A 25,254-nucleotide genomic window follows, 5' to 3' on the forward strand; every position below is an offset into this window, starting at 1 on the left:
ATTGTGAAATTCTCTTTCTTTGAAAGGCTGCCGATGTGCCATTGGGCAGCAACAAGCAGAATGTTGAGAACAAGTGTGGTTGACACGGGACAGAAACGATCCACGACAGCTGGTTGCGGTTTATCCGCATTGCTTGCCGCTTGTAAGGCACGCATTTCGTCTCCTCTCTCTCCCCCTTCATGTCTCGCTCCAAACCTCTACACCACTCATCACTCATCAGGAGTAGTAGCCACTTGCATGGCCGTCACCTGTCAGCTGCGGTTTCAGCTTCAGACCAGGCGCGTCCCCTCACCAACCAATGATGCTTGCTGTCACCGCACTCACCAAAGAGCTCGAGCACGCCCCGACGAGCTAGCCTGCCGAGCGGATGATCGCCGGGCCGCCTCGCCCCCCTCAGGAAAAAAAAATAACCTGGCGTCGTGGGCAGCGAGACGCTCCTTGGGACACGAAGGAGGAAGGTGCCGTGCGCGCCCATGCAGGTGCAGGCCGCAGCCACACGGCACGGCACATGCACCCGGCTCATGATGGCGATCGATATCTTCTCGGGTGGCAGCAGGCAGCCGCGGCCGGCACTGTCCCGCCCCGCGATCTCACTGATCACGTTAGGTGCGCCCACTCCCACGGGCACGTCCCCTGGCCGCGCAGGCCTGCCTGCACGCGGGCGCGGCCCCGAGCGAGCCGGACGTGGGGCGGTGGGTGGCGTTCCGTATCGGTGGGCGCGGGGGCGTGCTGGTGCCTGCGTGCGCGGCTGATGCGAGCGAGACGAGACGAGACGAGAGAGTACGAGACAACTCACCGTGCACGTACGCGGGGCGGGGGGGTTGACGGCGAAAAGGGAGGTTGTGGCCGGCAGACCGGGTAAAGGGGGGGGAGGACGTGAGCACTGTCGTAATCGCACATCCTGGCGCGCGCAGGCCAGGTAGAGTGCCCGGCTTGGCGCGCGCATGCCCACGAGCTGGAGGAGGAGATTCTGCGCCAGATCATCGCAGCCCCAGCCCCCAGCACAGCAGCCATGGCCAATGGCAACTGGCCTGCGGTGGTTACAGGTCAATTCTCTTTCTCTTCCCTGTGCCCGATCGTCCCATCCATGGTAGGCGCTGGCGCGCTGCTCTTTCTTTCCGACTCCCTCCAGCAGTCCGGCAACTGCATTGTTCGATTTTCTCAGCTCTGAAAAACGCCAGCGCGCAACTATAAATGTGCCCATTTGACCTGGACCAACGAGTAGAAACCATGAAATCTCACTGCAACCGCGTGCAGTAGCAACATTTTCTGAGCTGGCCGGAGCGGATATACCGGCCGCGGCGCCGCAGCTCCAAGGCCCTTTTTAACGTTTGTTTTCGGGGCGGCGTCGGCTTTGTCCCCGATAAATTGCTGCCCGTGTCTCCCCTTTTCCTCCTCTCGGCCCCCGGCTTGCTTGGACTCGCTTGTCCTCGGCACGAGCACGAGGGTGCCTTTCGCACGCACACACGCGCGCAGCCAGCAACTCATCAGCGAGAGAGAGAAGAGGAACGGGAACGGAGGGTGACCACGACTCCACGAGCTACCGCGTTTTAGGTCGCGCCCGCTTGGACTGTTGCGCGAGCTATACCTCGCTCCCACCCAAATCGTCAAAGGAAGTTTGGTGGTGGCTTTCAGCGGGTAAACAGCGCCAGGCGGTGGGAGGAGGAGGAGGACAGGGGAGAGTAGGAGGAGATGCGAGGAGGAGGAGGGCCGGGCGTCGGCACGCCGGGTCGCCCGCGATGGGGCTCCGGCGCGACGACGCCGCGGTCGCTGAGCACGGGCTCCTCGCCGCGCGGGTCGGACCGGAGCTCCGACGACGGGGAGGAGCTGGTCGAGGTGACGCTGGACCTGCTGGAGGACGACAACATTGTGCTGCGGAGCGTCGAGCCGGCGGCGGCGGCCGCCGCCGCCGCGGGGCTGGGGATGGGGGCGTCGCCTTCGTCGGTGGCGCCTCCTCCGCCCCGGCGCCACCCGGAGCCGCCCCAGGCGTCGTCTTCCGGGGCGCCGTCGCGGTCGCGGTCGCCGGCCATGCGCCGGACCTCCTCGCACCGCCTGCTGCAGTTCTCGCAGGAGCTCAAGGCCACCGCCAGCCGCGCCAAGCAGTTCTCGCAGGACCTCACGAAGCGCTTCACGCGCACCCAGAGCCGCGCGAATCTCGCCGGGGACCAAGCCGCCGCCGCGCCCTCGGGCATCGACGCCGCCCTCGAGGCCCGCGCGCAGCGCCGCCGCCGGGCGCAGCTCGACCGCACCAAGTCCGGCGCGCAGCGGGCGATCCGCGGCCTCCGCTTCATCAGCGGCGGCAACAAGGCCAGCAACGCCTGGATCGAGGTCCAGGTCAACTTCGACCGCCTCGCGCGCGACGGCTACCTCTCCCGCGACGACTTCCCCGAATGCATAGGTTCGCTTCAATCCCTCCGTGCTTCCCCTTCCAGAAACCTCAAATGATTAGCTCCTAACCGCATTGGAGTTTCGGATGCAGGGATGATGGAGTCGCAGGAGTTTGCAATGGAGCTGTTCGACACGCTCAGCCGCCGCCGGCAGATGCAGGTGGACAAGATCAACAAGGAGGAGCTGCGCGAGATCTGGCAGCAGATCACCGATAACAGCTTCGACTCGCGCCTCCAGATCTTCTTCGACATGTAAAGTCCCAACAATCTGCGAACTGCGAACTAAATAGTGCTACACGAACACCATCGGTTATGCAGTTCCATTAACGTGTCTTGGTTTTGTTATAATTTTAATCAGGGTGGATAAGAATGCAGATGGCCATATCACGGAGGCAGAGGTGAAAGAGGTAAACATCCCCCCTGGCTGTGTTTGGTGTTTTCACTCGCATTTTTTTTCTTTGCTCTTGCCGTTTGCGGATATTTCGCTAGAATTTGTATTTGGAGTCTTTTGATAATTGAGCTGTCCATTTCCCATGCCTCTGTATATACGTACTTGTTTTTTTGTTGTCTTACAAGTTTATGCTCCCGGATTTACGCATAAGGATTACGGAATCGGTTGGTAGCTTGGGAAAACATCCCGGCGAAACTGGCGGGGAAAGCATCCCCATCACCGGCCGGTCTCCACACATCATTTTTTTTAGCAATTGATTGATATTGTTTGTTCTAGAACGTGGGAGGGGTGTTTCGTAAATTTACTATTGATGGAGATGGAGCTGATCGCCCGGAGACCAGAAGGCAGTAGTTGGTGGGGGCATTTCGGTCATGCTGCCCAATTAGTACACTAATCTGTTCAAACGATGCGTGGAAAGGGGGAAGCTTTTGGATTAGAGTTTAATTTATTTTAGTTAGCTGAGGTCATCGTGGAAAGGGCCAGGCCAGGTTGTTTGTTTAGGCTACTTTTTCCGAGGTGTGAAAAGGATGGTTGGTGATCCGTTGATTGAAAATTGCAATTGTTCTGTTTCCAGATTATCATGTTAAGCGCTTCTGCTAATAAACTGTCGAGACTTAAGGAGCAAGCCGAAGAGTATGCGGCCTTGATCATGGAGGAACTTGATCCTGAAGGGCTTGGCTACATTGAGGTAATAACATGTGTTTTATCCTGTACCATGCATTATCTATGACAAGAGTTGGTGCACATAATTGTTTAGATGATTCCATTTGTATCCACTGATTTTGAAGGTTTTCACGAGAAACATTTTAACTGGAGAAGTGTTAACTTAAGGAATAGGGTGAGAAAATAGTGATTGTGACTGGATATATTTGGGTTTTAAATTGACAATGCACGGCTGCATTGACTTCGTTTTTTTTGGAGAACTTGTTTTAACCTGACAACACGGTATGGTCGGTCCTCAGTTTAGTAGTATTTGGTAAAGACTGAAAGCGAAAGTTGACCAACTTTTCCATCAAAAGAATCCCATTCCTGCCGGTGCCAGGAAGGAATCATTGGTCAGAATCTAAAGGAAAAATGTTATTGCTCCTGCCCAGTCAAACCCTTCCACTGATTTCTTCCTGCTTCCCTTCTGTATCTCCACGTAACATACCAGAAGGCAATGTCGGGTAGCAATAACCTTCTCGCTCATGTTCAGTTCCATCTCAGATTTCTTTTTGACTGCACAATGGATTTTCTTTGTAAGGAACTGAATACCTGGAGGGCAGAGGCTTTGGAGCCCTTCTGTCTAAAAGTTTAGCTATCTGACTTCATCTATGGAGACCCTTGATCTTTATATTTAAAGACATTATACACTGGCTCACTAGGGGTCACATCTTCTAGCAAAAGTAATATAACTCTAGCCAGCAGACATATGCTGTAATTAGACATATATAATGTCAACATTCATATAACAAAAAGAGAGAGCCTAGACATGGCAGCTTAAATTGTTTCCCAGCTATTGTAAAATCCGGTGAGAATATCAACTCCAGCTGTGGGAGCACCAAAACTACTTATGTTCAAGTTGGTTACCAGCTGTATGAGAAACTTCCACCCATCTTCCTCTTTGTTTTGCTGCCTAGTTCTATGCATACCTTTATCCCTACAGCTCATTTTTCTTCAAATGATATCTTCAGATCTTCTGCATGGCAGACCACACAGTATGATGCTTGTTTAAATTGATAAGATCATTCGTTCATATCCACTCCCTCTATTCCAAAATGAAAGAGGTTTCAGGGCCTTGTTAGCCCAACTCCACCTCCAAGAACTCCAGAAATCCATGGATCTGGAGCTGTTGGTACTATGAGAGTGTTTTGATAAATCCTTTTATTTTATAGTCTGGACCGAGATCCAAACAGGACCTTAGTTTTGTCTCGTAGGAAAATATACTGACATCTATAATACCAAATAAATGCATTATCAAAACATATTTAATGAAACTAATTTGATGTCGGTGTATTTTCTATAAACTTGGCCAAAATTAGATAAGTTTGACTTAGGACAAAACATCCATAATGAATCTTAAACTTTTGAATTTTTCCCAATGAAGCATTGTGGTCATCACTGGGCATCTGCTTCTCCATTTATTCCTGAATGGCACTAATCATATTTAGCTGATTATTTCAAGGTCACCTGATGATTGATAATGATGACTGATCCTACATTTGTCAAATACAAGGCTAGGAGTCTCGATGTCCTTTCTTGAATTAAATTTGCCCTAGCAGGTGCTGCTGATAGTTTCATTGGGTGTCTAATACTAATGTATTTGTTTTGAACAAAGTAGCATATCTAGTTCCGTGTTATTTAGATAATTCAATAAGTATTGCTATTTATGTATTTATGCATCTTCCGGTCTTTGAGATAGTGCGACTACAATTGAGAATTGAGTTCATGCCCCACCTTTCTCCATGGGAATTATTGCGTGCATGTTAGACAGCATGTATGGTGGGCTCATATGGGAGCCATGTGCACCACCAGGTGCAATTATAATCTTGTGGGGACCATCTGCAGTTTGGTGGATTGTTTGACTTTTGTCCCTTAAATTGATGTGTATGGTTAATCTGCTTCTTCCCCCCCCCCCCCCCCCCCCCTGAGAATTGAGAATTGTAATTTAGGATGCCCCCCATCCTTATGGGCTCTTTGCTCTGTTATTTGTATTGATGGGATTGATTTTACTAAGACAGTAATTGTTAGTGTTAATTCCACTTAGGCAATAATGCAATAATATTGTGGTTAAAACAATGCTGTGCTAATAAACACAAGTACTGCAGCATTTTGAATCCATGCTCAAGTACCAATATACCGTAGAAGCATCTGTGAAATTACTTTAAAGTACTAATCGTTATCCTGAATCCTAACCCTATGTGATATTTCTGAGCATTTTGACTGTTCTGAAGTCTGAAACAAGGATATTTTTGCTTGGGATTTCCTTTCATGTAGTGGGCTCTTCACTGTCATATTTTTAAAAGTTTATCATAGTTTCGTTCTTTAATTTCATTTGTGCCGCATTCTAAATGTGCCATATTTACATGTCCAATTGTATATATCGCTTTGTTTGTTTATCAGTTTTAGGTGTGAGCCTGATCAATAACCTTTATGTTGAAATCTACAACAAATATATTGGGATAATTTTCCATATTATTATTTTCAATTTGCTGGAGTGCAATTTTGTGACATAGAAAAAAATACTGCTTGTGATTGGCATTGCAGCTCTGGCAATTGGAGACACTGCTACTGCAAAAGGATACCTATGTGAACTACAGCCAGGCGTTGAGCTACACAAGCCAGGCACTAAGCCAGAACCTCGCTGGTCTAAGGAAAAGGAGTCCGATCCGAAAAATTAGCAGCACATTGAACTACTATCTGGAGGACAACTGGAAACGTCTATGGGTGCTTGCATTATGGATTGGGATAATGGCTGGATTATTCATTTGGAAGTTCATCCAGTACCGCAACCGGTATGTCTTTCATGTGATGGGCTACTGTGTTACAACTGCAAAGGGTGCTGCTGAGACTCTCAAGCTGAACATGGCACTTATTCTCTTGCCTGTATGCCGCAACACCATCACCTGGCTGCGGAATACAAAAGCTGCAAGGGCATTGCCATTCGATGACAACATAAACTTCCACAAGGTTAGCCAGTGTAGACTCAAATTACTTCTTTCTTGTCCTCTGTTCCAAAATTGAGGAGGTTTTAGTTTTTTCCTAAGTCAATTCTCTAACTTTGACCAACTTTATAGAAAAATGCACCAACATCTTCAACATCAAATTAGTGCCATCAAATCCACCATAATCTGTCCTGATAGTTCATTTATTTGGTGTTGTAGATGTTAATATATTTTGGTATAAACTTGGTCAAAGCTAGAGAAGTTTGACTTAGGACGAAACTAAAAATCTTATATTTTTGGAAAGGAGGGAGTACAAATACAGCTTAATTAATGGATTGTTCCTCCATACATGATACAGTTAGAGTCAGGACATAATCTAGACCTTTATGTTAGATCAAATTGAATACTCATTGTTCTTGACCATAAGTATTTTATCCTTCCCAAGAGAGGCACTAATCTACCCTTTGCCACTTACATAACAAAGAACATCATTTGGTTGATTGAATCATACACATACCTTATATTTACTTAAAGGAGGTACTAGGGAAGCTAAAACCATATGGTTGGTAACATCCAAATTGCACGTGGGCCATGATGACCATAGCAATTTGCTAAAAGCCTTGGGCAATGCCATTTCAAGGCAGCTCATGACATACCCATTCTTGCTGGCTATGAATGTAGCATAAACATTTAATGGGGTAATTAGTGGTGCCTCATAAGGGCTTTTGTCATAAAAGGGCATATGACATTTCATTCAGTCAAAACCAAGAATATGGCTAAAAGCACAAAATTTTTCTTGTGATGTAATGGCAGACTATTGCAGCGGCAATTGTGGTTGGTGTTATCCTTCATGCAGGGAACCACCTTGTATGTGATTTTCCACGGCTCATAAGTTCACCAGAGGCAAAGTATGCTCCGCTGCACGAGTACTTTGGGGAAAAGAAGCCAACATATTTAGAGCTGGTCAAAGGAGTGGAGGGCATAACAGGGGTAATCATGGTTGTGTGCATGCTTATCGCATTTACTCTAGCAACAAGGTGGTTCCGCCGTAGCCTGGTGAAGCTTCCAAGGCCATTTGACAAATTAACTGGCTTCAATGCATTCTGGTACTCTCATCATTTGTTCATCATTGTGTACATAGCACTTGTTATTCATGGAGAGTGCTTATACCTTATCCACGACTGGTACAAAAAGACGGTGAGATAATCTTCACCTTTTCTCTTAACTCTCTGGACTTCAATAAGTATGTACATGTCTAATATATGTATATATTTTTATTTTGTACAGACATGGATGTATCTCTCAGTGCCTGTTGGTCTGTATGTTGGGGAGAGGACGCTGAGGTTCTTCAGGTCGGGCAGTTATTCTGTCCGGCTATTGAAGGTCACCCTCGAAGAATTTAGAAATCTGAGTTTTGAATTTGTTTACAGTTCTCTGACCCATAGTTCCTTTGCAGGTGGCCATATATCCTGGTAATGTTTTGACATTGCAGATGTCTAAGCCTCCCACATTCCGTTACAAGAGCGGGCAGTATATGTTTGTTCAGTGCCCTGCTGTTTCACCCTTTGAATGGTGTGTGGCTCTTCTTAGTAACTAAACTATTCATAGATCACATTGTCATTGTGGACACCTTTTTGTTTTTCTTTAAGTAGTTAAACAGTTATTTCTGCTTTCAGGCATCCTTTCTCAATAACTTCGGCACCTGGGGATGATTACCTAAGCATTCATGTTCGGCAACTTGGTGATTGGACACGGGAGCTCAAGCGGATATTCTCAGCAGCTTGCGAGCCACCAGTGGGTGGGAAAAGCGGCCTTCTTCGAGCAGATGAGACAACTAAGAAAGCGTATATTCATTCCCTATATGCATATTAATACTCAATAGTCTGTTTCTGCAATTGGGGCTTCAATTTTTTTTTTTTGAAATACAGCTTACCAAAACTTTTGATTGATGGACCATATGGATCTCCTGCACAAGACTACAGCAAGTATGATGTTTTACTACTTGTTGGATTAGGGATTGGTGCCACACCTTTTATTAGCATATTGAAAGATTTGCTCAATAACATCATCAAAGTGGAGGAAGAGGAAGTAAGTGATTTTTCTCATATCACCAAATGGCCTCTTACATCTTTTTGGTGATCTAGAAATTATTAATTGATTTAACCTTTACTTCTTTGTGATTTAGTTGGCCATCTGTTCCAAATTTTTTTTCTCACCAATACTAGACAGGCAGGAATTAATTTATTTGCCTAAAATCTTCAGGAAGCTTCAAGCGATCTTTACCCACCAATTGGTCGCAGTAAGGCACATGTTGATCTTGACACCCTTATGAGGATTACCTCAAAACCAAAGAGGGTTTTGAAGACAACAAATGCTTACTTTTATTGGGTGACACGCGAACAAGGCTCTTTTGATTGGTTTAAAGGAGTCATGAATGAGATTGCTGAACTAGATCAAAGGGTATGTATCATCTAACCATTTTTCATTTACATATCATGCTATTTGTTTTTTCTCTTTGCAAATTTGTTCTTACAGATGCCTTTTGTTCACTATTAGAATATAATTGAGATGCACAACTATCTCACAAGTGTTTTTGAGGAAGGGGATGCTCGATCAGCACTCATCACGATGTTGCAAGCTCTTAACCATGCCAAGAATGGCGTTGATATAGTTTCGGGTACCAAAGTAAGTTCTAGTACTCTTGCATATTTGATGTAGAGTGCTTAGCTTTACTATAGTATCCGATGACAAAAAATGTGAGGCAGAATACTTGTAATGTTCAGTATGCCACTTATAATTTTATTTTGCTATTGGTATGCCATCTTTTTTCCTACTCCAACTTGTTTGGGATAAAAGGCTTTGTTGTCATTATACTGATTTGCTGTTTTTGCAGGTCCGGACACATTTTGCAAGGCCAAATTTTAAGAAAGTCCTATCTAAGATAGCCACCAAACATCCTTATGCTAAAATAGGTCAGATACCCTTCATATTCCTGATATAGTCGAAAGTTTCCCTTCTATATCCTTTTTAGCTGTGATATGTCATTCAGGATGGGAGTGTTGTTTAGTCCTTTATAAAACCTGGACTAGCACTTTTATATAACTAAAATAAGGAACTTCCTATAGTGAAACTACCAATTCTCAGAGGTAAATGCAAGAAAAAGTATGTTAATATGAACTACTTAATGGGTAGATGTGGCAAATGACTTGAAAGTCTCCTTGCAAAAACAAAAGGAGTTTGAAAGTCTACTCTCTTTTTTTTTGGTTTTGCTAATTTCATGCTCCCAAAAGAAATTAAATCTAGTGGTTAAAAATACCCATTTCTGGATGAACCAGTAATCTCGGTACCATCTTCTATGTCTGATCACTTTAAAGAAGGTAACTTTTGTTGTTGTGTACAGGAGTGTTCTACTGTGGGGCTCCAGTTTTGGCACAGGAACTAAGCAAACTTTGTTATGAATTCAATGGCAAGTCTACAACGAAATTTGAGTTCCGCAAGGAGCATTTCTGACATAACAAGGTAAATACATAATAGGGGAACCAAGGGGGAAGAAGATGTGTTGTATGTAAGCCATTTTTGTTTAACACGTTGCCTTCTTCGCAATGAGTTGGAAGAGCAGGGGATTCTGCACATGGTGTTGTGTCGCCACGGTGCCGTCTGCACCGTGATACTCACCAGTTACAACAGCGAGATCTATTGCTTGAGAAACTCAAAAACAGTAAGAGCACATATAGAAAGGGAACTGGGGGTGGTACAATACACATGGCTTCCATCATAGTTGAACAATGAACAGCACATACCCCAGGTGGACGTGGACCGGCAAGGGCCAAGGGGGGGGGGGGGGGGGGATCCCCTCAATATGATCTTCGGATCTCCCATGCGCGGAGTCCACACTTTCTGAGGATGGATATGATTATATGCAGCGTGATGTAGGAAGTAGGATGAAGGCCAGGATGTCACAAGGCTATCTAACTGTATATTTGCATGCAGCTGAGTGGTTGACTGAGTCCACATGCTTGTTCTAACTTTGTAATTATACACAGGGGTGAAAAACAGGAAGAAAGTATAGTTGGTTTTTGTACGTAGTGTAGGTTGGTAGTGACTGGCCCCAGATTGCCGGGCTCAAATTTGATTGAAGCGTGTTTCGTTGCATTGCCTGAGTGAGGAAGCAATTCTTTTAGGGTATGACTGAATGATGTATATCTTACTTTAGTGAAGCCCTTCTTGTTTTTTTATCTTTTCCCCGCTGTTTGTAAGATGTCGAAATGAAAGGATTACGTGTGCTAACTGCTAGTGCTAAATGATGATAACTTGGGTGAAATTTGCACGAATAGTTGCACCTGGTAGAGTTGGTACCTGCTGCTTGCCTGCAACGAGTGAGCCACGATAATCTGCCATCTACTAACTGGGTATCCAGGCAACAAGGTGGGTATGTGGGGTCTCGTTGCTGATACAACCCCGAACGCTTGTATGTGTGTACCAGTGTATGGTGCATGAGTAGCTGGAATTTCCACGATACTACTTCAAGATTTTTCTTTTGAACTCTTGTGCTTGTAGCTCAATGGTAGCAGCACTCTGGTAGTCTGGTAGCACCTCTGGTTTGGGGTTGACTCCTCGTCGGATTTTGATAAAAGTCTATTTGGATCCTTCATTTTCTCCTCTTTTCATTCTTTAATTGGAATCCCTCCTTTCCTTTTGCCTTGATGAGAGAGAAAAGGATTACTATTTTTTGTTACCAGATTATTAGATGTGGCTAGGTGGGTGGTGTTCGACAACGACATCTACCTAGGACCCCCGCTTCCTTCCGCGACGACGGCGGCGGGCGAGATGCATCGCGTCCAATGGCGACCCCGTCCTCGTCTCCTTCCGCCTCGTCGCGCTGCCCGGGGCGTCTCACCTCTACCTTCACTACCCGAGGGAAGCCAAGGGGTTTAGCGGGACCGCGCTCGTGGCGGCACCTCGACTCCGTCCTCTTCCGCGTCGTCGCCCCCTCCGCCCCCGTCACCACCGACTACCCCTGGTGCTGCCACACGGACTACTTCGTCTGCAAGGCGGGAGGCCCCTTCGGCCTGTCGCTCTCCGGCCCTCTCCCGCCGTGCTACGTGGACGGGCGGCGCATGGCGGTGGGGCAGGGGCAGGGCCACGCCGAGCGTTCGCACATGCTGGAGCGTGGGGACATCGGCGTCCTCCGCCGTGGCGAGGAGGAGTTCGCCGTCGCCGACCTCAAGGTGCTGATACCCGACGACAACGATTCCGTGCCGGTGGAAGCCGAGCTCTTCAGGTATCGCTCCAGCGCCGGCTCCAGGCAGTGGGAGGCCAAGCGACTCCCGATCCGCCGGCGCGAGGGTACGGGGCATGGGCTGCGCTGGTGGACGACGGACAAGCGCAGGTCGTCTCCTTCGAAGGCTACATGTGCTGGATCGACTACTTCAGGGGCATCCTCTTCTGCGACGTGCTCGACGAGGACCACGAGCTCCGGTACGTCGAGCTCCCGGTGGCGCCTCCCGATGGCAACCTCCACCACCCGGAGTTCGGCAGGTTGCACCCGTTCGTGACGCGGAGCGTGTGCGTCACGGACGGCGGCACGATGAAGTTCGTCAACGTCGCCCGCGCCGACGTGGAGATCGCGAGCAAACGCAGGCCTGGTTCTGGTTTCACCATGACCGCCTGGTCGCTGGTGACGCCGTTGAACTCCGAGAGGTTAGGCTGGGCGATGGACGGCGCCATTGAAGCGGACAAGCTCTGGATGCACGACTCGTACGCCAAGCTTGGTCTTCCCCTTCTCTCGCCGGAGTTCCCCTTTGTGAGCCTGCGTGAACCCGACGTCGTTTACGCCGTGCTGAGGGAGAGGCACTACGATGGTGGGAAGACATGGGTGCTTGTGATTCACATGAGAAGTAAGGTTGTGTTTGGTTGCCTGGCTAAGTTCCTGACCAGATTAGTCTAATGCAGCTTGTGATTGTTTGGTTGCTTGTCCAGAGTACATAGCCAGGCCAGCGCAATGCAAAAAAGCACCTAAGTCAGGCTACGCTAGTACGTCCGAATCGGGCGTACTAGCTGAGCCAGACTAAATCTTAACCAGGCTGGATCTAAGCCATGTAACCAAACACACTCTAAGGCGCTGCGATCGGCCATTCCCTACAATGAAGTGGAAGATTTCGACCATGGTGAAGATGACGACGTTGAGATCAATGAGATGGCCTCATGTAACATCTACAATAACAGCCCCGTTCTTCCCAGCTTGTTCTCCATGTACTTGAATACATCTACAACGACCTAGCCACTAGCTTGAATTTCGTGTTCTTTTTGACTAAAGTGTTTTGAAGTGGGGTTGGCTGGCTACTCATCCTTGGGTGATCTTGGTACATCCTTCACGTGATTTTCATGGCTGCACGATTTCAAAGTCCCAGAAACAAATGAAATCAAACATCAAATCTCTGCTGTTACCAACCGATCACACATCTCCGTTGACAGGCATACCAAGCAGTGATAATACGAGAGAGTATCAGACATAATTTGGTAGAGATCGAGTTCCGGAAAGCAGAAAAGCACGGGATTGAAGAAGACTAGACTAAAGGTACAGAAAGAGATGCTTGAGATAGAGGAAGGAGATCGAGGCTGGGGATTTGGTTCGTCAGTAGTTAATTCATCTCTGCCTGGGGAACGATGTCATTTTTTTGATACTGGGGAACGATGTCATTTGTAATGTGTTGGTCTTGCAGCTGGGCTGAAACTTGAAACTCCACGGCCCATGGCCCAAATACGCAATAGTCCTTGATGTCACGTGTATATATTTCTTTCTTATAAACAAAGCAAAAGTTGTACAACGACCAAAGTAGCAAAGGTGTTTCATACTTTCACTCGTGAAATAATTTAGCATCTTACTATTACTAATTAGAGACTCTTTTTAAGCCTCCAGATGAAGCCACCTACAATCCTAAGTGAACACTATAGAAAAAGAGAGAAATCCTAAATTTTTTTAAAAAAAAACAGAACATCTAGCCGTCAATCGGTAGACTCAAATCATCATAGCCATGAGATCTATTATATTTTTTAAAAATTACCCACCTATGCCATTATGAAAATAGCCTAAAATAACCACCTAAATGTATATCTAAATTACCCACATCTGCCATTATTTAAAATAAACTAAATCAACCCCCTAATCTTCATCATATTTACCACCGTGCCATTATAAAAATAATTTAAAATAACCTTCTAAATTTCCAACTAAATTGCCCATCACTAATACTTAAAAAATAACTTAAAGTAGTTCGAAGTAACCTCTTAAAATTGCATCTATATTACCATACCATTATTAAAAATAATATGAGGTGACCCTAAATTTGGATCAAATCACCTTAATTAAAATTATACACCAATGTGTGATTTTAAATTGTCTATTTCTTACACTATTGGTATATGATATAATAATTAAGGTATATACGTATGATGTTTGTCACCATTTATACAGATATGGAGGAAGTGATGATAATATATATTTCTACGTTAAAATTATAGCTCAAACTCATGGTCCATTAAACAAATTCAAGCGTATACCTACGATGTAGAGTGAAAAGTTAAATATTATAAATGTGGGTAAAAACGTTATAGAGTAATTACTAACTAAAATCTATCACAATCGGATGAAAATAATAAGTTTACATCTATATAAATACCGTGTTTGAATATTTAACAAGTGAGAGATAGCTCAAGTTAATAGCTTTGTAGCAATATGGTCTTAATTTTTTTTCCATTAGAGACTTCACATTAGTTTTCACAGGACACACTAAAAAAAGACGGATCCTAGAATTTTCCATAAAAATCAGAAACATCAAACATCAATCCTATAAACTGTAATAATCATAATCATTGGTTTATTATATTTTTTTTATAAAAGCTACCCACCACTATTATTATGAAAATATTCTAAAATGAACCCTAAAATATATTATGAAAATATTCTAAAATGAATCCTAAAATATATCTAAATTACTAAACTCTACCATTATAAAAGATAATCTAAAATAATCCCATAATTACTCACGCATATCATTATAAGAGCATAACTTAAAAGGTCATTCTAAATTGTACCTAAGTTACCCACGTATGCCATTATTAAAAATTATCTAAAGTAAATACCTAAATCTTAATCTAATTATCTTCATGTGCATCATACAGAAATAACTAAAAGAAAACTAATATATGATTCTAAATTACCTATTTATGTCATTGTTAATATAGAAATACTAAGTTAAGGTATATACGCATGATAAGTATCACCATGTAGACCATTTATACATGTATGTGACGATGCTAAACGCAATGTATGGAGGTGCGATACAAAATGAAAAAAAATGTGAATGTGGATAAAAAATTATGTAGAGTAATTACTAATTAAAAATTAATTACAATTAGATAAAGATAAGTACACATCTATATATGTTATGTTGAAGTATTGAAAAAAATGAGAGAGTAGTAGGTAAACAAGTTTGATTATTAGATAGGAGTTTAGTTTCTAAATAATTTTTAAATACAATAAAATATTAGCGGGAGTGTGAAATAATTAATACTGCCAAGTTTGTTGTGAGTTGTGACAGCGATGGATTCCCCAAGTAGAGCCGACCGAGCTGTTTGCATCGCCATCATAAACCATTCGTGCGGTTGTGGTGGTGCCACCTGCCATGCCATGCAATCTTTGTTCGATTTAGGGGTATTTATTTCTTTAGTCACTCCTAAAATTCCTGTCACATCAATTATTTAGATACTAATTAGGAGTATTAAATATGAACCAATTACAAAACCAATTGCACAGATGGAGACTAATTTGCGAGATGAATCTATTAAGCCTAATTAGTCCATAATTTGATAATGTGATGCTACAGTAAACATGTGCTAATGATGGATTAATTAGGCTTAATAGATTCATCTCGTGAATTAGTCTCCATCTGTGTAATTAGTTTTATAATTAGCTCATATTTAGTCTTTCTAATTAGCCTCTAAATATTCGATGTGATATAAATTTTAGTCCGAACTAAAGATCGAAACACGCTCTACAGTATAACAAATGAGGTGAGGTCGGCGCGTAATCGCCCTAGCCACGTCGGTAAAAATTTTATTTACCATCCGCTTTCACTTCTCCGGCATTCGTTTCGACCGGCGCCTCCCCTGCCCATCTCGCGCCGTCCACTCTCTAGATTGTCATTCCACATCTCCGGTAATGTTCTCTCCCCACCTGAATGGATCAATCTTTTGAGTGCCTTATTCAATTTGTAACTCCACTTGATAGTGGTTAGGGTTTTGGTATTGGTCATCTTTTTTTCTCCATATTACTGGTTTTGGGGATGTTCTCGCCTGTCAATTTCGTCACCAAGGTCAATTGATTGGTCCAGGGATATGTTTCCCTCGTGATTGATTTCCTTTTCTTCTCTCACATCTGATCTGGTTGGCAAGATTTAGGCTTTTTTCCCCTTTCCCTGTTCCTCTAGCGTTGCCAGGATTCCTTGATGCAGATCTGGTTCAATTTACACGCTGCACTAAGCTTCACTTTCTTCTATGCCTTTTGTTTCATTGGTTTAATTACTTTCCTTGCGTACCTGTTGGTTCAACATTTACAGATGCCTTTTGTCCTCTCATGACTTGAGTGAATAAAAGAATAACTTCAGATTTTTTTCTATATATTTGACCTTTAGCCTTGATGCTCCATTATTCTATTTGGAGAAAAGGCCATCTCACAGGTTAGGCATCCTAACTGAAGCAAAGCTGGCTTCATATTTTGTGGCGATTCTGGTAGTTCTGCTTTTTTAGAACACTGTTGGTGTTCAAAAAGTCCGTGACATATGAATATTTATACTTTTATCCTATAGCCAAAAGCCCAAAAGACCGAATGCTTAACATGCTGCTTCATGTATGCACCTTCGTGCGGGGTTGGACTGTGATTACCATGTGCACAACTAGCACATTTGGGGTCTGAGCTATGGTTTGAGATGTTATGGAAAACTGGACAGAGCCTTTGATGTAGGATACGTTGCCTCTGACAGAATAGGATATTAGCATCCCACGCAGGTGTCGCACCTTGTTCATGAGAATGGATACATGAGGGAACAGTTGCATAAGGTGAGCCTTTATTTTGCTGTATTTCAACCCATTAGTTTTTTTAAAATCCTACTGCCAAAGTAAAAATGCTTCCCAAGCAATTATGGGTTATTAAGTTATATTTCACTATGATATTAATGATGTGCTATTTTAAATACATTTTGCAACCAAATTGACCATCAATGGTGCGTGATCAGTTAGACTTGATTGCTTGGTGTTTTGTAGCCTTGATCACTTAGTGTTAAGTTTTCTATTCAGGTCCAAAACATCATGCACATATATTTGAACTGGATTGGATCATTTCAGAATAATTAGTTACCTTCAGAAATAGGGATGCCAATTTCAGTAATCATAATCTTGTTTTTTATTTAGTAATGATGTTGCTAACCAATTTCATTTAATCATGAACCTTTTATGTCATATTTGTACTCCATGTCCAAAAATATCATACACGAATACTAGACTAATCTAAACAGTTGTGGAATGGAATAATCATCTGGGTTCAGGATCATAGATGCTATTTTTTTCTTACTATCTCTTATCAACTTTAATGCTCTAGGCTATGTTGGAATTATCACCACAGCTTAATGAATCAAAGAAGATGGATGGTTAATCCTTCTACTGCTGTCCTTTTTCGCAGTAGTTAGAACTGTCTCTTCTGAAGAGCCAAAAGAATCCTTACTGCACACATCTCTTTTGCAGCAAACTGTTTCAGCTACTATATAATCTGACAACCTTATTGCACACATCTCTTTTGCAGGTTGTTCTTCACCTGACAGGTAAAAGGTCTAAAGCATCCTTTGCATATTGTGTGCAAATCTTCTTTTCATATGTTACTGATTGTTTCAAATATTCTGGTAGCATCTTTATGTTAGGCAAAGGACCAACGGTTATAGGATTCTTCTGTTGTATGATGTTTTCCATCACGATATGCATACCATCCAATTATTTCCATAAAACATGCCAATTTAATATTTCCACAATTGGATGACACGATTTTCATAAATTGATGTGTTTATGGTACATTCTAGGAGGACTAAATAGTAATTTTTTGACTCAATTGTATGGTTGAAGTAAGGTAAAATGATTGCAAACTGCATATGATTTTAGAACTTAAATTTACCTATATGTTAGTCCAAGTAAAACTCCTGCGACAATGCTTGCATACATTGCCCCACCAGACCCAATTATTTGCCTAGCTACTTAATCCTATACTGAACTATTAATGAGGGAACTCATGAACATAAGGCTGCTTCACTGCTCCAAATAAAGCTCCTACAAAATGTAGAAGCTGTCCCGCTTCTTTGTGTTTGAATCTCTTCAGTTGAGTACTGTTGTATAATTAGGATAAACAGGACACATCCATCTAAACTGAGCTTTATCCTAATTATAATTTCAGAGCTAATTTTTTTGGTTCTCGTTGATTTGAATGGCAACCAGGACAATGTACATGGCAGCAGTTTTGGGGAGCATGTGAGTTCACGTCGATGATAATCAAGGTGAGTACTGATATGTAATGTCTAAAGCTTTTGTATTTAGAATAAAATGTTATAGTCACCTGCATGAAAACCTCTTGCTGTGAAATGCCTATACAATCCTTTTTGTATGTTGCATGGGAACCATACAAGATTTGTGCTTAGACACACATAGAACTTTTGGGATCAGTGATAGGCTGTTCGAATGATTAGTTCACCATAAGGATTTTTGTTAGTTTCATTAGTCTATGCTATTACTGTGTAAGACATGCTCCAAAAAGCATAAATCTTACCACTGAATTAGGTCTATTTAGTTGCTGCATTGCTACAAAGAAATTATGATCAAGCACTGCAATTTTATTCTGTGCAATTACTCATCTAGAATACATTTAATTGATGTTATTGAATTGCCAAAACTTACCTTCATTATCTTTTTCTGTTTAAATTCTGAATGTAATTGCAGGTACACTTTGTGTGGTACATATTTTAGCTTCAATGAAATTTAGAGAGAAATGCAGCTTTCATATTTTCTTTCTTATCTGCACTTCTTACCTAGCGATGATATCAAATCATTAACTCTGCGAGGACTTATATTTGGTAAGGTATGTGTATACCTATATGCACTGACAAAAATAGATGTTTACTTGAGCCCATCATTTATATGGTATATATGCAGCTTCTCATCTTATTCCGACTTCTGCTGCTCTAAATTCTATATGCAACTTCGGTCTCATCTTTTTCTGACTCTTGATGCTCTAAATTCTACATAGATTGCTAATGGGCATGGAGGGTATCATGAGATTTATCCAAGTTTCTTACCAAGGGGCATCACCCTATTTTGAATCTGCAATGCTGCAAACAAAAGCTACAGGGAATCAATCTTAGAAGAAATTCAGATAATCATCTTTTCTCAACTTTGCTACTGCAATAGGCGATGATAGCTCTACCTTCATATACATTGGCTCATACTGAGCAACTAAGGCCCTACACACGCATGGAGCCAATACAATCTTTTGCTTTCTATGGGTACATTATCACTTACTATTTGTAAATATTGTTGTTTCCACCTTTCAAGAGACATTGGATCCATACCTATTTTCTTCGTTTTGGTAGAAGAAATATCGATGCCCTCCCACGGTACAGCTCTCTGCAATAGCTCTTTGGGTTGATTCCTACATTTTACAATTTATGATATGGCCAGGGCACTTTAAAGCCATTTTTAATTTGATGCAACCCCTAGCAATGCACTTACAAATGTAGTGCAATGCCTCCACTGATCTACTGTACACGAATATGCTGTGTATTATCCAATCATCTACAACACCATCAAAATCTACAACGCTCCCGTCTTCGGCTCCTTCTGAACTGGCGCATCTCCGCTACAGCTAGAGCTAGCACACTCGACTTTGCAGCCGTTGGATGAGCCGATCCAATGGTCCACAAACAGCCCAGGTAGCCCTGTCTTCTTCTATCCCGCTCCCGCAGGCTCGATCCGCCGCCGCCGCCGCCCAACGCGCTCCCGAGTCCCGACCGCCGTTGGCCAGCATAGGACGACGCCGGCGAGCCACCGCGACAAGCCCAGGTGCACAAGCTGGCCTCCGGCTTCTCATCTTTGAACTCCAACAAAGCACGCCATCGCTCCCACCCCTCACTTCTTCCCCGTCTCTGGCCGCTCTCTGCCGCCGGATCCACTGCCGCCGCAGTAATCCGTTGACTCCCCGGCCCTAACCAACCCAACCGGCCTCCTCCACCTCCGCCGGGCCGGCCTGCCAGCGGCGGCCTTTCCCCTATAACCACCACCACTCCCAGAAGGAACCCCCATCCCCAAATCCCAAACCCCGAACACTAACCCTCACAGTCACAGGAGAGCAGCCGGAGTTGGGGAAGACGTGGATCGTTGATTGCTCTAAAAATTCGGGTGCTGGCCATGGAGAAGAAGACCGTCGTTCTGTACCCGGGCCTCGCCGTTAGCCACTTCGTCCCCATGGTGAAGCTCGCGGACGTCCTGCTAGAGGAAGGCTACGCCGTAGTGGTCGCGCTCATCGACCCAACCGTGAAAGGAGACATCGCCCTGGCCGCCGTCGTCGACCGTGCCGCCGCCTCCATGCCGTCCGTGGCCTTCCACAAGCTCCCACGGAACCAGGACTCCCCCGCCGTTGTCCACGACGGCAACTTCGTCGTCAGGTACTTCGACCTCGTGCGCCGCTACCACCAGCACCTCCATGGCTTCCTCCTGTCGATGCCGCCCGGCAGCGTCCACTCCCTGATCGTGGACATGATGTCCATCGAGGTCCTCGACGTCACCAACAAGCTCGGGATCCCAACTTACACCTTCTTCCCCACCAACGCCTCCGCCCTTGTCGCGTCCGTCCAGGTTCTGTCGAACCGTGCGGAAGGCCAGCCGAGTCTCAAAGAGGTGGGAGACATGCCTCTGAACTTCCATGGCGTCCCACCAGTGCCCGCTTCTCATCTCAACACTGAACTGCTGGAGGAACCAGGGAGTGAGACATACGTGGCAGTGATGAACATGTTCACCAGAATACAAGAATCCCAAGGAATTCTAGCGAACACGTTCGGATCGCTTGAGGCTCGTGCAGTGGGAGCTCTTGGCGATCCACGGGTTTTCCCCAAAATGCCTCCGCTCTACTGTGTCGGTCCGTTTGTCGCCGGGTACGGCGAGGCAAAAGAGAAGCACGAGTGCCTCGCGTGGCTCGACGGGCAACTGAGCACAGCGTGGTGTTCCTCTGCTTTGGAAGCACCGGCGCTGGCAACCATTCAGAGGAGCAGCTAAAGGAGATGGCCATTGGTCTGGAGAAGTCCGGGCACCGGTTCCTGTGGGTGGTGCGAGCCCCTGCACCCGACGACCTGGAGAAGCCGTTCGACCCCTGCGCCGACCCAGACCTCGATGCCCTTTTGCCCAAGGGGTTCTTGGAGAGGACCAGTGGGCGTGGTCTCGTCGTCAAGCTGTGGGTGCCGCAGGTGGAAGTGCTCTGTCATAGGGCGACAGGAGCGTTCGTGACGCACTGCGGGTGGAACTCGGTGCTGGAAGGGATCACCGCGGGCGTGCCGATGCTCTGCTGGCCTCTGTATGCGGAGCAGAAGATGAACAAGGTGTTCATGGTGGAGGAGTATGGGGTCGGCGTTGAGGTGGTCGGATGGCAGCAGGGGATGGTTAGGGCCGAGGAGATGGAGGCCAAGGTGAAGCTGGTGATGGAGGCCGAGGAAGGCAAGCGGCTCAGGGCACGGGTCTCCCAGCACAAGGAAGCCGCCGCAGTGTCCTGGAAGGATGGTGGCTCGTCGCGCATTGCTTTTGGCCAGTTCTTGTCGGACGCAGGTTGTCTCGGGCAGCGACTGACACGCCCATGATGCGGTGGGTCAGCTACAGTTTGGAAGCATCATTGCATTTGCTGCACGCCTGCAGTCTTTATTGGATTTCAGCATGGTGGTATGTTCCTTCTATATGAAGAACTTGAACTCATTTCTAATTATAACAACCTTACATATATGAAAATTAGCATTACCATAGTCAGTTTAAGAGCCAATCCCAACCTTATATATATGCCATTAAATGTTGTCAATCACAGCCCAAATTTTGTTTAGAATCGCTGGCTGGGATTTGCTGTTTTTCTCCTGCGCTGCTCAAATTGGTTGGTCTTGTTGGCGTCAGATATTTGTGATGCATCCTATCGCTATTACAAGTCTATGGTCCTTGCCTCCTTGGTTTGGATTTGAGTTGCTGATAGGTTTGCAGTTGGTGCACCGCACGCCATCGCCGTAGGGCCGCAGCCGCACGCAGTCGGTAGCCGAAACCCATCAGCTCTTGGAGGTGAAGACGTCCATGAGCTAGACAACAACGGAGCTCGATGGCGCCGCGACCCCGAGTATGCGAAAGGGAAAGGCCATCGGCCAACCTGATGGACGAGGGAGTGTCGTATTCGGGTGTTATGGGGGCCTGGATCGGAGTCGGACCACTGCCAACCCAGACAAGAAGCTGCGGCCGCCGACCACGAGCTCGGGGGAGAAAACTAACCGGAGGAAAGGAGATGGTGCCCTACCGCCACCATGATTGTTGCCGTGCGGGCTTCCACCAGTGAATCTCTGGCAGCGGCTGGCAGCGGCAAGACGGAAGAGGGGGAAGGTACGGAGGCGGAGGCACGAGGTGGGGTGCCACACCCCTACCCCCTAGGACAACGGGGACCAAAGAGTTTTTCGGGCAACCCCGATCAAGTTGGCCAGCCCCAGTAATTTTTTTTCGAAATTATTGGCAGGAGCTCTGCCTATTCATTTAAGAGGAGAAGAAATTTGGACATAGTTTTACATATAGACTACATGAAAGGAAACGACCTCAAACACAGGAAGTAACAATAAGAAACTGAAAAACATCATGAAAGAGCAATCTCCTCTCGGATGAACGGGGTACCGCACGCCCTTCTTCGAAGCATCACGCCATTCTGAATTAGTTGAAATACCTGATCCGGTCGCATGGATTTGTTGTCAAACACCCGACAATTTCTTTCTTTCCAAATATTCCATGTGGTGTACATAATAAGAGCTGCCACCGATCTTCGCACCTTTCTTGCAAAAGGCTTCAGGAATTCATTCCACCATTCCTGTATGTCCTGAGCTGGAATCATGAAGCAGTCAGTAGGCCACCCCATCCAAGTGGCGAGAAGCACCCAGATTTCCTTTGCATATGGGCAATGTAAGCATAAGTGAACAGTCGTTTCCGAAGCTTGGTCACACAAAGAGCACACATCTGAGCATGGCCAATTCCTGATCAAGAGTTTATCTGCTATCAGAAGTTTGGACTGAGTCATGAGCCAAGCAAAAAACTTCAGCTTCCCTTCAGCATAAGCCTTCCAGATGCTATCACTTTGCAATGGTGAATAGGTTCCTCTTAGCTGGGCAGTGTATGCAGATTTTGCAGTGTAAACACCGTCTGCCATCCACCGCCACTTAATTGAGTCTTCCTGATCTGTCAGCTGCACATTTTGCACTAAATCCCATAGGACAACAAATTCAGCCATCTCCTGAATTGAGGACATGCGCCATAACCCCCTGGTCCAATTTTGGTTTAGAAGATCTTCCTGAACCGTCTGATTCTTTCTCCATGCCAACTTGTAGAGATTTGGAGCGATATCCATCGGTGCTTTGCCTTGTATCCAGGTACTATGCCAGAATTTAGCCTTTGAGCCATTCCCAATAGTGACAACCGTACTTACTCTGAAGAATAGTCTGTCAATATGATCACAAGGTACTGTTGTGCCAACCCATGGTCTGTGAGGGTCACTCCATTCAATCCAAAGCCATCTTAATCTCAAAGCTCTACTGAACATCTCAAGGTTTAGAATGCCCAATCCTCCCAGGTTATTAGGCAGCATGACTTTCTTCCAAGTGACTAGACAGTGCCCCCCATTCACATGTTCTGATCCTTTCCATAAGAAACCTCTCCTGAGCTTATCAATCTTCTTTACGGCCCATTTTTTGAGTGGAAAAACAGTGAGGAAATAGATTGGTATTGATGTGAGCACCGATCTGACCAAAGTTACTCTTCCAGCCTTGTCCATTAGTTTACCTTTCCAAGTTGGGAGCTTTGCAGCAATTCTGTCTAGTAAAGGCTGAACCTCCACCCTTCTTAATTTTCTTAAACTTAAAGGCAGCCCAAGGTATTTGCATGGGAAATTGTTCACTTGGCAAGGCATGTTTTGCATAACCTGTTGTAGTGGAACCTGCTGGCAGCATATAGGGTAAACTGCAGTCCTGGCCAGGTTTATATGTAGGCCTGAAATTGCTCTAAAAGTATCAAAAATTTCCTTGACAGCATCCACTTCTTCTTTTACTGGATTCAGAAATAAGGCAGCAACATCTGCATACAAACTTATTCTAAACTTGGCATGCCTTCCAGCCAGAGGAGTCAGATAAGAGGTTTGCTCTGCTAGATCTAGGAGCCTCTGCAATGGCTCCAATGCCAAAATGAAGAGCATGGGTGATAGAGGGTCTCCTTGTCTTAGGCCTTTTATATGTCTGAAGAAAGAAGTTCTTGACCCATTTACCAAAACTGAGGAGGAAGCAGTGTGTAGTAGCACAGAGATCCAATCCCTCCATCTTGAGCCAAAACCCATGTGCTCCAATACCTCCATCAAATAATCCCATTTAACTGAATCAAAAGCTTTAGCTATATCAAGCTTTAGGAATAAGGCTGATTTGTGAGCTCTATGAAGGAATCTGATTGTGCTCTGAGTGTATAAGAAGTTGTCATGTATTGATCTCTTCCTGATAAAGGCACTCTGATTCCTGGAGACAAGCTGATGCAAGTGCTGAGCCAATCTGTTAGCTAGAAGTTTTGAAATGATCTTGGCAATACTGCTGGTGAGACTGATGGGCCTGTAGTCATTGATCCCTTTAGCTTCAGAGGTATTAGGCAGCAGTACAATGTGGGCAGAATTAAGTAGGTTGAAGTGCTGATCATGAATGTTGTAGAAAAAATGGATGGCTGCCACTAGATCATCCTTTATGATATCCCAACAGTTTCTGAAAATTTTTCCTATATAACCATCAGGCCCTGGAGCTGATTCTTGTTTCAGATCCATAATCACTTCTTTTATTTCCTCCTCTGTGAATTCTGTCTCCAAGTGGCTCGAGTCATGCCTAGGCATGTCAATTATTTCCCAGTTTAGAGTTTCTAGTCTTGTGTCAGAAGATCCCAGCACTGAATTGAAGTGATCGTATATGGCCTTTTCCTTTTCTTCCTTTTTGTGTAGAGTCCCTTGGGTTGTTTGCAAACTTTTGATGTACTTTTTCTGTCTTCTTCCATTTGCAGTGATAAAGAAAAATTTGGAGGAAGCATCTCCTGCTTTCAAGTAGTTGACCCTTGCCCTTTGTTTTGCTCTTAATTTTTTAATTGCTGACATAACCAGGAATCTATTCTTGAGGTCTCTCTTCAGAAGGATTTCTTGTTGGCTCAAAATTCTGTGCTCCTGAACCACATCAAAGATCCCAATTAGCTGTTTTGCTGCTGTCATCAAAAGTTTGTTGTTCCCAATCTTTGATCTTGCCCACAATCTCAACTTTTTCGCAGTACATTGCATTTTGATATGTAGTCTAAGGAAAGGATTATGGATGTTAAGCTCTCTACTCCAGGATGCAGCAACCTCTTCCTTGAATCCCTGTATGGTGGGCCAGAAGGACTCAAATCTGAATCC

General features: G+C 44.9%; 2 protein-coding genes and 1 pseudogene across 2 annotated transcripts; all 3 read left to right on the forward strand.

The window, feature by feature from the left end:
* The first annotated feature begins 1,400 nt into the window (after positions 1-1,400).
* LOC101755919 (respiratory burst oxidase homolog protein A) lies at positions 1,401-10,769 on the forward strand. Its single transcript, XM_004961368.3, has 14 exons — positions 1,401-2,398; positions 2,480-2,639; positions 2,746-2,794; positions 3,413-3,526; positions 6,085-6,507; positions 7,296-7,679; positions 7,770-7,865; positions 7,939-8,054; positions 8,159-8,326; positions 8,411-8,570; positions 8,745-8,942; positions 9,039-9,167; positions 9,376-9,454; positions 9,883-10,769. Exons 1-14 carry the CDS (start codon positions 1,693-1,695, stop codon positions 9,990-9,992), a joined length of 2,892 nt encoding a protein of 963 aa, XP_004961425.1. The 5' UTR covers positions 1,401-1,692; the 3' UTR covers positions 9,993-10,769.
* Positions 10,770-11,273: 504 nt separating this feature from the next.
* LOC101753094 lies at positions 11,274-12,828 on the forward strand. Its single transcript, XM_022824935.1, has 2 exons — positions 11,274-12,384; positions 12,601-12,828. The coding sequence occupies exons 1-2, from the start codon at positions 11,893-11,895 to the stop codon at positions 12,760-12,762; spliced, it is 654 nt and encodes a 217-aa protein (XP_022680670.1). The 5' UTR covers positions 11,274-11,892; the 3' UTR covers positions 12,763-12,828.
* A 6,574-nt stretch (positions 12,829-19,402) lies between these two features.
* On the forward strand, positions 19,403-25,129 carry LOC101756325 (annotated as a pseudogene).
* Positions 25,130-25,254: the final 125 nt, after the last annotated feature.

This window comes from Setaria italica, chromosome III (assembly GCF_000263155.2).
Source record: "Setaria italica strain Yugu1 chromosome III, Setaria_italica_v2.0, whole genome shotgun sequence".
Classification (NCBI taxonomy): domain Eukaryota; kingdom Viridiplantae; phylum Streptophyta; class Magnoliopsida; order Poales; family Poaceae; genus Setaria; species Setaria italica.

Coding starts and splice junctions, on each gene's coding strand:
- LOC101755919 (XM_004961368.3), top strand. CDS start 1,693: ATGCGAGGAGGAGGAGGGCCGGGCGTCGGCACGCCGGGTCGCCCGCGA. Junction 2,795..3,412: donor CGGAGGCAGAGGTGAAAGAG/GTAAACATCCCC, acceptor TTCTGTTTCCAG/ATTATCATGTTAAGCGCTTC. Junction 8,943..9,038: donor TTGCTGAACTAGATCAAAGG/GTATGTATCATC, acceptor GTTCACTATTAG/AATATAATTGAGATGCACAA.
- LOC101753094 (XM_022824935.1), top strand. CDS start 11,893: ATGTGCTGGATCGACTACTTCAGGGGCATCCTCTTCTGCGACGTGCTC. Junction 12,385..12,600: donor TGATTCACATGAGAAGTAAG/GTTGTGTTTGGT, acceptor ACACACTCTAAG/GCGCTGCGATCGGCCATTCC.